At 37.9% G+C, this 13,722-nt stretch overlaps 2 protein-coding genes across 3 annotated transcripts in view; one reads left to right on the top strand and one right to left on the bottom strand.

Moving 5' to 3' along the window:
• Positions 1–749: 749 nt before the first annotated feature.
• Positions 750–13,460, bottom strand: CALHM4 (calcium homeostasis modulator family member 4). 2 transcript variants are annotated; one of them, XM_030316211.1, is made up of 3 exons: positions 13,402–13,460; positions 4,550–4,616; positions 750–1,148 (listed from the first exon to the last, which is right to left on the bottom strand). In XM_030316211.1, exons 1-3 carry the CDS (start codon positions 13,458–13,460, stop codon positions 762–764), a joined length of 513 nt encoding a protein of 170 aa, XP_030172071.1. In that variant the 3' UTR covers positions 750–761. The 2 variants fall into 2 exon arrangements, with proteins under 2 accessions (XP_030172071.1, XP_030172070.1); XM_030316210.1 differs by lacking the exon at positions 13,402–13,460 and having other exon boundaries at positions 4,550–5,107.
• Positions 10,792–13,722, top strand: part of TRAPPC3L (trafficking protein particle complex 3 like) — a 39,457-nt gene continuing 36,526 nt past the window's right edge. Inside the window, exon 1 of the mRNA XM_030316212.1 lies at positions 10,792–10,833. Within this exon, the coding sequence (XP_030172072.1) occupies positions 10,792–10,833 (42 nt within the window). The remainder of the gene's footprint in view (positions 10,834–13,722) is intronic.

Below are 13,722 nucleotides of genomic sequence, written 5' to 3'. Positions count from 1 at the left end.
AAACTTTATATGTTGTGACTATAAAAATGCTCCTAGTATGGAGGTGCTACAAAAGAACATTTGTATGCTACAAAAGAACATATGATACTAATGATGATCTTCCCCTGGTTATGGCAGAATGACTCAAGACCTTTCTGCATGAGCTTCTCTCTTACATGTTACCAGTTTAGAAAGGGCATTTTGTCCTGGCTCCGAAAGATCAGATATTTAAGATCAAAGGAAGGGGTAGAAGCAAGTGAAAAGTTCCTAGATATTACATAGGGGTAGAAATAAAACCAGAAATTAGAGTCAGGGAAATAGTGATAAAAGACATGGGATGCAAGGAGAAAGGGGGAAAGGAACATTTATTGGCACTTATTTTAGGAAAGGCACTGTGCTTATGTTATCACATTTAATCCTCACCACGGCTCTGCAAAGTAGCCTCTATGTGCAGGTAACAAGATGGGGCTCAGAAATATTAGTTTCTACAGAGATACTGAGTCATAGAATCAACATTCTAATTTTGATATGACTTCAAATTCCATATTGTTTTACTTACACCAATAGAGGCATCACCAGACCTATATTATACCATTACCACTTCCACCAAGGAAATCCCAAAAAGAAAGATTGGCACAATGATCAGATAAAGTGACTTTGGAACTAGCATCTTGAATGGGCTTATTTAAACAAATACCAAAAGACACAGAAAATTAAAGAGATGACACTGAAATTCCATCAAAGTATCTGTTAAGCAACCTGACCTGTGAGAGGTGCTATAATCAAGGTCGTAATTCGATGCCTTCAGATTTGCTTTCCTCACTCTCCTCATCCAGCTTGTCTCTAAGGAAGCTGTAGTGACCTTGCAAATCGTCCCCCATGCAGAGAAGACTGGGTGCTGAAATCTCTTTCCAGTCCTGACACGAAGGAATGCGGATGCGTTTGACGTCTTCCTTTCCAGGAATGAAGCCAAAGAGTTTCTGTATGCGCTTCGTGATGAGGAGCCGCGAATGCTGTTCTGCAGCTTGTTCAAAGAGCTCCCTCTCGTTGCGGAGGTGGTTGGTCCAGTACCAGTGCTGCCGAGAGGGGAGGGGGGAGCAGCACGTCGCCAAGCAGCGGGACACTAGGATAGCGACGGTTGCCAAGGTGATCAAAATCCAGCCCAGCATCTTCACATAATCGTTTAAAAGAAAAACAGCATCAATTTGGGAATATTCGAGGGACAATCATAGCAATGGGGATTTCTACAAAACTGGGGGTAAGAAGTAAACTGGGGGTAAGAAGCTTGTTTTCCTAGTCTTTGAAATATGAACAAGGTGCTGATCACTTGGTATGGATACAGGTGCGATGGAGAGAATAAGCCCACCCATTTCAATTTGGTTTTTGGATCACAAAGGATATTGACCAGTTAGCTTGGAATGGATTATAACTACTGTTCTTAAAGTGACACCTGCTATAACCCACCAATTACTCTTGTGGAAGGTACCTAAACTACATCTTTTGGCTTTAGCTGAACTTTTCCCCCCCAACCATTAGGAACAGGCTCAACATCTTTGGGTGCTTAATAACTATTTGATAATGATGGTGATGAAAATGATGATATGATAGATAATAATAGTAGCTTCCTACATGCCTTCGTAATAACGTGCTAACATGTATTCATTGACATTTCTTCCTGAGTTGCTCTTTTCTTTTATTTTTTGTGACCAAGGAAGACTCATGTCCCTAAATGTAAAGCATCTTATTATTTTCCTTTTCATTTCCCTCCTCCTTTAAGTAGTTATTTGCTGACCAGTTTTATGATTCATTTTTGAAATATACTTTGAAAGGAAAATTAACAATATTTCATCTGCAATTATTTAGTTTCCTCTTTTAATGACTGACATAAATGGCTGTTTTCTAGTCTTATTTTTAAAAAAATTTTTTTTTAATGTTTATTTCTGAGACAGAGAGACAGAGCATGAGTGGGGGAGGGACAGAGAGAGAGAGGGAGACACAGAATCTGAAGCAGGCTCCAGGCTCTGAGCTGTCAGCACAGAGCCCGATGTGGGGCTCAAACTCACAGACCGTGAGATCACGACCTGAGCCGAAGTCGGACGCTCAACCGACTGAGCCACCCAGGCGCCCCTGTTTTCTAGTCTTAGAACACTTTTTTTTTAAGTATTCTTTTTTCAATAGTTAGTGATTATTATATAAAGTGAGAGAGGCAAGTTCCATACGTGTAGGGAAGCCAGCAGTAGGCAGCTTCCCAGCCACAGTCTCGGAGGTGAAGATCTCTCCCACAGCTTGTGATTCACCGGTAGTCCTGGAATTACCAGTGTGAGCACAGCGGGATAGCTGCGCTCAGTGGAGGCTAAAACCTACAAAGTGACACTTAGGGCAGTTTAATTTAATAGAGGCCAGCATGGTGGAGGAAAGGGCATCTGAGATGCCCATTAATTCATTAGCTATCATTTATTGAGTCCCAGGTTGACCTCACACCATGGTCTCTATACATGGTGCTTGGTTATAGGGACTCAGATGTGAATAATTTAAGTTACGTTCATCCTTTCCACAGTCTTTAAGTCTAAAGAGGGAGACAAAATAGCAAGCCAAGAAATATGGTAAAATGTGATCATTTTTGATATCAGTAAGCATGATGGGACAGAAGTGAATTCACTTAAGGAAGAGGAGTACCAGGGAATACTTCCCAGAGGAGATGATGCTCAGACTTAAACATTAAAGAGGAGTTCACCAGATGCAAGAAGTTAAGGAGAGCTCTAAGAAGAGAGGAAGAAAAGTAAGAGCATGAAGAGTTGGGAGAACCTCAGGAAGTTTGTCCTCACGGGGTCATAGGAGTCATGTGGAAAAGTGGTCAGGAGCCAGACATTGAAGGACCTTGTATTCATGACAAGAATTTGGATTTGTGATTGGGCTTGTAGAAAATCATTGAAGAATTTTATATGGCAGATGGGGTGGGGCTCATCATTCAGTCTGCATTTAGAAAGATAATTTTGACATGGTTGTAGAAGATCACCTGAAATTTGGTAAAACTGTCAGGAAGCTATTCTAGAATAAAGTATGGGCAGAGAAGGGGTTTGAAGTTAATATGATCTTGTTGGTCATCTCAGAAGAATGAAACTTATAGTGTATATTCCTCAAATGAGACTGAAGTTCAAGGTAGTTGTGAAAGGCAACCTGGTGAAATGGAAACGGTATGACCTTTGAATATCTCTATCAGTCATTTATTAGTTCTGTGAACTTACAAAAGTTACATGAACTCTTTGAGCGTTGGTTTCCTCGTCTGTAAAATGGAGTTGATTAAACCTTTCTCTTAAGATTATGAGGGTTATAATTAAATAGCAAATATTTATACAGTATATGAGAAGCACCTCAATAAATATTAGTTTTGTGGCTGCTGGTCCAAGAAATCCACTGGCTGATGGCACTCAAAACTATACAACTGTGTCTTATCACAGAAGTCCTTGCATGCATTAAATAAGATATTGTCACTTTAAGAAGATCTTACCAGTGTATATTACATCTTAGTTTTTCTTGAGCAAGAACATTTTTTAAAGTTAGAATTCCCCCATTGATTATTTGACCTCTCACCTGCCTTCACACAGTTCCTCTGGCTGACCTTTAGGGCTAGCATAAAAGGTTGAGACAGAGATACCTTAATGGGATATCTAACTTTGCTTAAATCAGGACATAGGCAACACTTGAGTATTCTGTGTGTCGATAGTAATTTTTTTCAACAAAATAGCATTATCACTTCCTAAATTTCAATAACTAAAAAGTGATGGGTCAAAAAATGTGTATGCCTTTGCAATAAGTAGTTTAAAAATAATTTATTTCAATTTTATTTCAGTGGTTTGAAAATGTGTTTTTCCCCCCCAAATCCCTTGCAGAGAGTAATTTATGCCAATTACTCTTTCTGTACGGACAGAATGCACTCTTACACTTCTTAAGTTTAAGCTGTAAGTGCCGTGGATTTAGGCCTTTTCCCTACCTCACTCCACCCCCTCGCATAAATTTGTCTAAGGACATTACATTTAGAACTATCACTGGAACTTATTTTCGTCATAATTAAGCTTCCTATAGTTTTAGGCAAACTGTTAATATATAGAATGAATATTTAAGAACGTGTATATGCAGAAAGAATTAAATAATATACTATATAGTAATAATAATTTTAATAACAATGTCTAAAATTTATTATATTTAATATCGATTCTGGACACCATACTGAGCGCTTTACATGTATGCACTCATTTATTACTCAATCCAACTTTGTGTGGTAGATCCTACCAGTATCCCCGTTTTACAGCTGAGAAAAGTGAGGCATGGGTAAGTTAGATAACTTGCTTAAGGTTCTGCAGGTTGATAAATGGCAAAGCAAGACTCAAAAACAGATCTGCTGACTCCAAAGCCCAACATCCTAACTATATCAAATAGCCACTCAGTAGAAATCACTTCGATGAATAGCATCTAGTTTGCATTTTATATTCAGACAATATCAGAAGCGGTAGGAATGTGAAGTGTGTCCAGTGACTAGTTAAGATGGGATAGCATAGCATCAGGAACTTACTTGTGACTGGTATCTGTGCAGAAGAGCTACTTCATCTCTCACTTGGATCATGTCAGATGGAGTTGATTTGCAACATGGAAACCCAGCTAGGATCTGTTCCCGTCTGCTGGCACTGACATTGTCAAATACCGCGTAATGGTCCACAGATGCGAATTCACTTGCCGCACATTCATAGTAGGTGCCTGTCAGCAGGGTTGCCGCCAGCCACGTTAACGGAGCAACAAGTGCCCTCCCAGTGATGCTGAAGAACCTAAGGCAAGCCAGCTTGTGCTCCAAGAGGCTGATTCTCCGGCGTGGAGGAGCACAGCTGCAGCAGTATTCACGGCTCATTGTCCACATCTGGCTTCTCAGGGCATAGCCAGCAACCAGAAGGAGCAAGGCTGGAATGAGTAGAAAAGCAGAACCATAGTAGAAATTTTTCCCAACCTGGCAAGGACATTTGAATGTGAAAGAAGAGAACAGCTGTTGCCCACCAATAGTCGAAGCAGCAATTAAAGAATTGATAAATGTTCCACTTCTCTGCAGGGAAGACACAATATTGTTGAGAGTCGGGCTCATCGTCGGGAAGCTCTTACACGAATCAGCTTCCGGCCCTTTCTGATCATTAGACTCCACCAGCTATAACCGTTTTATGGGACCTTACTGGTTTAACTGGCTGTGTCAAGCAACCCAATATCCTCAAACATGTTTAAAGGATTCAGGCATCTTTCCTTATGTACTTTGTGAATCCTGAGCTAATAAATGTACTTCAGATTACAGCCGGAAGAAACTAGAGAGATTCATCTGGTACGAGTGACAGGGAAAACTACTTCAGTGTATCTTCCCACTAAAAAGAGAATGGCCTGCTTGCACAGCAACTGCTGCCATCTTTCCATGTGCTGCCTTGATCAGCACCGGCAAATAGGGCAGTGGCAGCAAAACGGAGAACATTCTTACCCTGTACTAGACCAGGAGTTAGTTACCATAAAATTATGACAAAAGGCGTAACAGAACTTACCAAATAATAGAGACACCCAAAATTTAGGGCTGTCTGGAACATCCATAACCTATGAGTTCTTCCAGAACATCCCAAAAGCTTTTCCCAAAAGAAGAACAAGTCTTGGGTACCCCTAAAGTCAAATTGCAACAAAACTAACTTTCTAACTTTGCATAAAAAATGTGTTTGTATGCACAGAATCTAATATAATAATGTGTTGCTTTATAAGCTAAGTTGCAAATTTGTTTATAAGGTATCTTTTTGTTACATGAAAATGTGATATGTATTAATAAAATTATATACCTATAAAAAGAAATTAAATGATCAAATATGTAAGGTGTTTTCTATATTTATTTCAGCAGCAAATATTTATTGTATAACTTCTATGTAAAAGGCATTGGACTAGGCTTGGTTGGGCTAATCAAAAATGAATAAGAAATAAATTTCTTTTTTCAAACTCTCAACTGGATATGGTTAATTACATAATTAGTGAATTGGAACATAATGCTGAGGAATTCACCCAAAGTACAGTATTAAAAGATAAAGAAATAAAATAATATATTTTAAAATCCAATTCAAGGAAAAGGAAACAGAGGACAGATTAAGCAACTCCATAATAGGAGTTCCAGCAGGGAAAAATGAGGGGATAGGCAGAGAAATACTATTTGAAGAGAAGTGACTGAGAATTTTGTAAAATCAAAGAAAGTTCCCACATCAGAAGAGTGTTAGATGTTCTGAGCAGTGTAAATGAAGACAAATCCACATATAAATACATCATAGTAAAACTTCAGACTGTGAAAAATGAAGAGATATTATTAAAAGCTACCATAAAGAAGAGGTACGTAAGCCACAAAAGAATGACAGTAGACGGACAATAGATTTCCCACTGACAGCAGTAGAGACCAGAAGGCAGTTGTCTTCAGGCTGTATGGTTTTGTTTGTCTTCAGGCTGTATGGTCTTTAATTTTCATTTTATTTCTTTTGAGAGAGAGAGGAAAAAAAAAATGAGTGGGGGAGGGGCAGAGAGAGAAGGAGAAAAAGAGGATCCCAAGCAGGCTCTGCACTGTTAGCACAGAGCCCTACACGGAGCTTGATCCCACCAACTGTGAGATCATGACCTGAGCTGAAATCGATTAGTGGGATGCTTTACCGACTGAGCCACCCAGGCGCCCCTCACACACAAAAAAATTTTAAAGAGCTAACAATTACTGTGTGCTTGCTACATGCCAGTCACTGTTTTAAGAACTATGATGAGGTGCTAATATTAGCCTCAACTTGTTTACAGATGAGATAACTGAGGTGTTATGAGATTAAGGAAATTGTGCAGGGTCACACAGAGATGACAGAAGAACCAGGAGTAGGTCCCCGGTGGTCTGGCATGCTCCTAACAACCACACCGAAGCTGGAGCAAACTCACCTCCAGACTGATTAAAAAATAGAGTCACACTGCTTGCAAGTGACACCTAAAACTTGACTGCACACAAAGCTTGAAAACTAGAGGTATTGAAATATATATAACTGAGAATCATAATATAAGGCAAAACTGTGTCAGAAGAGCTCATTTTGAACACCCCATCATAATAAAAGGAACAATCCATTATGAAGATATAACAATTGCCAATTTGTAGGTCTGTGACTGCATAACTTTGAAATACATAAAGCAAAAACTGATCGAGTTATAAGGAGAATTCTTTTTGACATTTTAAACATAGTTTTGTAAGAAATTAAACATTAGGATATAAAAGATGTGAAGAACAAGTCAGCTTTATCTAAGATATATGTAGTATTCCACTACAGTATTTTCATTCTATTTCATTATTAATGTCTAATAACAAAGAAACAGATTAATAAGCCACAGAAATAGAATGCTCTAGACTAGGGGTTGATCATGTATGGCTCAGAGACTAAAGTGGCCAACTGCCTGTTTTCTATGGTTTGCGAACTAAGAATGGTTTCCACATCTTTAACTTGGTTGGGAAAAAAAAAGTTCAGTATTTTGTGACCCGTGAAATTCAAGAAATTCAAATCTCTATATTTAAAAATAAAGTTTTATTCGCAAAAGGGCACACCTATTCCTGAATTGTCTGTGGCTGCTTTCTCACCACAATAGCAGAGTTGAGTGGTTGTGACAGAGTCCATATGTCTGTAAAACTTAAAATATCCTCTCCCTGGCCCTTTACAGAAGAAGTTTGCTGACCTCAGCTATAAGAAGCTGGGAAAATAAATTCACTAGAGTGGCAGCTATGGACCTGGATAAATCCTAAGGAGTAACTGGAAGGGAAAATGCAAGCTATAGAGTATGTGCAGTATAAGACATTTTGTAAAGTTTTAAAACAAAATGATTCCACATAGTCTTTGTGGTTACTAACGTATGTAGAATTTAAAAACATGTATAGGAATGACAAATATCAAGTTCTTCATAGCAGAACTGAGAAGGACAGAATAGAATTAAGGAGGGTACTGGATATTTCAACTGTATCAGTATTGCTTTATTGCTGAAAATAAAGCCTAAAGTATAAATAGCAACTTGCTCGGTAGAGCTCGGTAGTATGAACCGCGTCTTCCTTATGTTTATAATTTCATATTTTAAAAGTCCATTTAATAGAGCATGTGGGAAGTGAGGAAGTAGAAAAGGAAATTATAGACCACTCTTTCAGGCAACATTGTAAGAAAGGATGAATGAAGCATGGATTGATAAGAAGTCACTATCGAGGTATCAAAGTCTTGCTGTAAAGGAGTTTGTTGATGACAAACTCTTAAGCCTTATTGTTTACAGTTGAAAGAACTAATGACTTCATCAACAGTACCTGTGTGTAACTTGTCAATGATTGTGAATGATTACATCTGTGAGTAATCATTTTTCTTCTGGGCTTTCTAACCAAATGGTCTTTTTTTTTTTTCTTTTTAAGATAGCTTGCCGTCACCTGTCTATCCAACATATAAAATGTCTACTCCTTGGGGCACCTGGGTGGCTCAGTCAGTTAAATGTCCAACTTCGGCTCCGCCCACATCGGGCTCTGTGCTGACAGCTCAGAGCCTGGAGCCTGCTTCAGATTCTGTGTCTCCCTCTCCCCCGCTCTCTCCCTCTCTCTCTTTCAAAAACAAATTAAAGCATAAATTTTTTTTAAAAAAAACAAATATAACCTCTACACTTTCTTCTATTTAAGTGAAGACTGACAGAAAGAAGGAGCCTGTGGCACATCAAGCTTCCTTGGATCATAAGAGCCGCTGAAGGCTAGTGGGTTTCACAGTCTGAAAACCAGCAAACTGGTGTCCCAGCACCACAGGCTGCAGCTGTATTTGTGCAGATTGTGCTCACATACGGGAACCCCAGGCAGGGACTGCTTCCTTAAGCCCTATGGTCCTGACCTAAGACGCAGGAGGGAGGGGAAGGTCAATCAGTCTGGAGGAAGAGCTGGCTTTTCCTAATGCACCCATCATGTCCTGAATTATCATGGTGGCCCTGATGTCACCATACCACAGCCATTAGAGTTTAGTGAAATTGATTCCAGGACCACTACTCCCCACCTACCAAATACACAGGGCTTTTCTCGGTTTTTCTTGGAACCCAGAACTACCCCCACAGTAGGCTCAGCAACATTCTCTCATCACACCTTAGCAGCTTTTGTGAGTCTGCCTCTAAAACCTTTGCTCTAATATAATGGGAGTGTGTGCAATAGAAAAAATTTTTGATTTGGAGTCAGCAAATTTAGCCCAAATCCCTCTTTGTTGCCTACCACCCAGCCAACTTTGAACAAATTTCTCAACATGACTTTTAGATTCTTATCCTATAAAATGGTAATGATTACAGTACTGACTACTTCACAGATGGTAATTGAATCAAAATGAGATAAAATGAAAACCATGTTATAAATCGTAAACTTTATATAAATATAAGGTGTCATGAATCTGCCACTGAAAAGCACCCTCCCACACACACACCACCACCCAGCAAAACTGACTTTTCCTGAGAATGGAGTCATGAAACATAGGCAGTAATGGAAATACCTTAAATATTGGAGAATTCATTCAAAACGCTCACCTACAAGAAAAATCTATAGTAATTAGTGTTTATATGGTGCATCATAATGTGTTTTATAGCACACATTATCTCTTTGATTCTCCGATTGTTCTGTGAGATGGGCATTATTATTGCCATTTTGCAAATGTGGAAACTGAGCCACAGAGCAATAAAATGGCTTGTCCAAGGTCGCACAGCCAGTAAATGGTAAAACCTCAGCTTAGTCTGAGCCTTCCAAAGTCTCCTAGCTCTTTCAACTACACCACACTCTTTCAAAGTATTGAGTAGTCTGTCACGGCATAGCAAGAATTTTCTAGAACACATAGGGCCAATTAACTCAGATGGTAAAGATGGGAGAAGTAGGAAACTACTTTCTTAAACTGAGTTTTATGCTTCTATTTCTGGAACAGTTCTTATCCTCCACACCCTGCAGTTGTCAAGATGAGGGAGTTTCTTGTTTTAACTTTAAAGGTCTATACTCCTGCATAAATAAAGAGAGCCTTCAATAGCTAACATCTCAGGGACTATCAAAAGAAAGCTAAGGGCTTGCTTTCTCTGTCAGAAATATTATACATTATTAAACTGTAGAACACTCATTATGAGCAACAGTTTTATGAAAAAATACCAATACCCCAAATCTATCATTCTTTAAAACTGCTGCTTATGAAAACAAAAATACCAGATACATTTGAATTTTGAATCACACAAGATGGGGTCTGTGATACTCATTAGAGTCATTGATTATTACATTTGAACCCAAGACATAGTAGGTACAGATTGCTGATCCTGTCTCGAATTCACACAACAATCAATACAAAGACTGAATAATGCTAACATTTAGATTTATCTTGGATTGGGAAGGTTTCTGTTTGTGATTTTAGAACAATGTGTTGGCATGAGAGCAAAACACCACTCTTATATTCCCTTGGGCTAAAGAATTTTCAGTAGCTGGTGTTTCTGATCTGACTTCCCACTATCAGCTTTTATGTCTCTAGATTACAATTTGTCCTCACAAGTGAAGCAGTATTTGATTGGTGGCAAGGGACGTGCCTACAAGACAGTTCTGCTTGTGATTGTTTTCCTCTTCAGTTCAGCAAAGAGCAACAGCAGGGGAGTGCAGAAGTAGCACTCTTGTCTCAAAGCAAAAAGGAACTTGCGGAAACAAAAGGACGGAGATTGATACACCTGTAAGATAAAAGCCAAAGAAAAGAAATCGAAGATCACATCCTTCATCTCTCAAACACAATGTCTCGCCCTGCACACAGAAGACCAGAATACCATAAAATAGTAAGATCTTTTTATAAACATATTCTCAAAGAGGCTTTTCTTCTACTTCGAAGAAAATATTTTCTTCAGTGATTTCTGATTTATTTTAAAAAGTGACACTATAAACAGACTTTTTTCAGTGGGAGCAAGGGAGTGTTTAGTGGGTTGGATCATAAATGATACCTCTGGGAATAGTACAGTGATCAGTGATCTCTAACACTTTATAACAGAATCGATTCTTTATGCATATTTTAGGGTTTTCCTTTCTGACTAATTAGATCTATAAAGTGCCAAATGTATCTTCTGTCTCTGATGGAAAATATGAAAAGATTAAGCAATTCTTTGTATTTCATACTTAGAATTCTTTGTATTTCATACTTCATGAACTGGCAAGTGAAATGTATATAAAATAGTTGATTACGTGTTAAATTAACAGGAATAGATCAGCAAGAAACTCAGTATTAAAAGATTATTGCTTTTGGAAATATATTTCCTTGTTTTAAATGTAAGTATCTATCATTATAATTTTGTATGTGCTACTGTTCTTTCTGTATATTCCAAGCTCAGAGTTATTTTTAAAACTTATTTACAGATTATATTTGGAAAAATATTCCTCTTTAATCCTCTATTAGGCATTTAGAAGTTACAGAAGTGAAAATTTATCATTACACTTAAAGCTCTTTTAATTATTTCAGGAAACTGATGAGCATTGGATAAAATTGAGGAATCTCAGTTACGGGTACTCGGAGTTGTATGATTAACTGGCACACCCCAGTTGGGAATGCCTGCAGCTGCCCCCTTTGGCATTCTGGGATCCTGACTGATTTTTATGTGGGGCTCTGAAATACGAAAAGATATTGTAGATTTCACACTGCACCTAAATCCCTTCATTTATATATCAGCTAAAACATACTTTTATCCTGACATCTCCAAAGCCTCAAATAACTAATGGTGTTCTATTTTTCGTATGCGAAAATGACTGTCTTTATTGTTTTATAAACTGTGAAGACAAATTTTATGTTGACCTTTTCTGTGATCAGTAGTATGGATTTGAGACCCTCCCGGACATGTAGTTCAAGGTTCAGCCTTTTACTAGGAAGCGGGATGGAGAAAACTGGCCCTCATGGGTATTGAACTTGAAACCCAGCTGCAAGTACGGTGTAGTTAGTACTCACCCATCAGAGTAAGAGAGAAAGAGAAAGAAAAAAATGCCATGATTTCAGGTTGGCCATAATTATAAATGAGCACAATGCTACGGCTCTGGCATGTAAATAGGCTATAATTTTATTTCCTTTTACCTCTTTTTCAAATTCTTCTGTTTTATTGCTGGTGACAACAAATACATTATCAGTCTTTCTGTCTCTCTTGCCTTCACTGGTGCCCATTTTTATGCTGTGTTATTACCACGTAGCAGTAATTGATCTTCTGTGGTGGCTCCTTACATTAGGAAGATATTTCATGTATAATTTACAGACATTTCTTATAGTGGATGATTAGGTTTTTAAAATTAAATAAGAACAGAACAAAAATTGAATATATTGTGACCCTTCAGTGATTTTGTTTAACAATATTTTTGTTAAATCACTTGCTTTACATTTCTTGTTTTCTACTGGAAATATTAATGTACTTATTATTTTATTATACCTGACTCATATATGTATAGTCCTTGATGTGATGTTGATTAATATATCTAACATATATTCTACAGACACTTAGGACATTTTAACTTATGTTTTCAATATGGACACAATTTTTCACTACAACTATTAGGTTCTATCCATTTACAACTTATTTAGTTATAACAATATTCATTCTGATTAAAGAAACATTTCTTGTGATATAAACCCACATATAAAGAAGGAGATTCTGGTGGTATTGGGCAAATTTTGTAAGTATTTGGATCAAAATTATATCATGTTTTACAGAAGCTACTTGTTGAATAAACAATTTTATTGATTTGTTGAAGCCATTTCTGCCTGTGCCTTAAAAAAAAAAAATGAATGTATCTTATCAGATCTTATCTTACCCTCCACGTTAGGCTACCCAAGATACCTAGGTCTAGAGGTAAAGACGCCTCTTCTAACCTGGAATTCACATTTAGCTTTCCGTGATAATACCAGATTATGCACAAAATAAGATTATTTCCAACAGTGGTTCTCCTCCCTACCTCTCTCTCTCACCCACTTCTATTTCAAATAGGTCTGTTGTGCACCTGAGAATCATCACTACGTCCAAGTGGAGCCTGTAGTCTCGGGCTCCTCCCTGGCTCCCAGTTGATGGCTGGTTGGGCAAGTCATTCCTCCTCTGTAGGACTGAGAGCTTTGGAATTGATTATCTCTAATACCTCCATCCCTTACTTAGATAGTATTCAAGAGCAGAAGCAAAACCGAGAGACTTCTTTAAATGGATTGACTGAGATTTGTGTGCTCTGTTTCCCCTATTTTCTACCTGCCTATACTAAACCAAACCTAAATATTCTTAGTTGTCATTCTCATATTTACTTCACTCTGAAAATAGGACATATTTGGAGTTCTATTAGGAAAGTACAAATTCTCCTTTTTTCACTGTGTAAAGAAAATAACATCTCACAAATTTGCTGCTCTAGTTGGGTTCCTGCTGATGGTCTCCTTGGCAGATCTGGAACCCATTAGGGATTGTGCAGATTCATGAGAAGACTCACCCAATTAATTATTCCTTCCAACTGAAACATGGTCAGCCAATACCAAAGCCCATTCTAGAACAACAGAAATTTATACTAGCAATTATTTTTTTAAAAAACTTCCTCCATGAAAATACAGTGCAAGTTATAGAATGTAAGCAATAGATGCATAGATTTTTCCTGTTCAGAAATGTATTTTATTTTATAGCTCTTTTTCTCATCAGCAATGTATCCAGATATAGATACAACTC

This window comes from Lynx canadensis, chromosome B2 (assembly GCF_007474595.2).
Source record: "Lynx canadensis isolate LIC74 chromosome B2, mLynCan4.pri.v2, whole genome shotgun sequence".
NCBI lineage: Eukaryota > Metazoa > Chordata > Mammalia > Carnivora > Felidae > Lynx > Lynx canadensis.
This window is presented reverse-complemented; position numbering and strand designations above follow the sequence as displayed.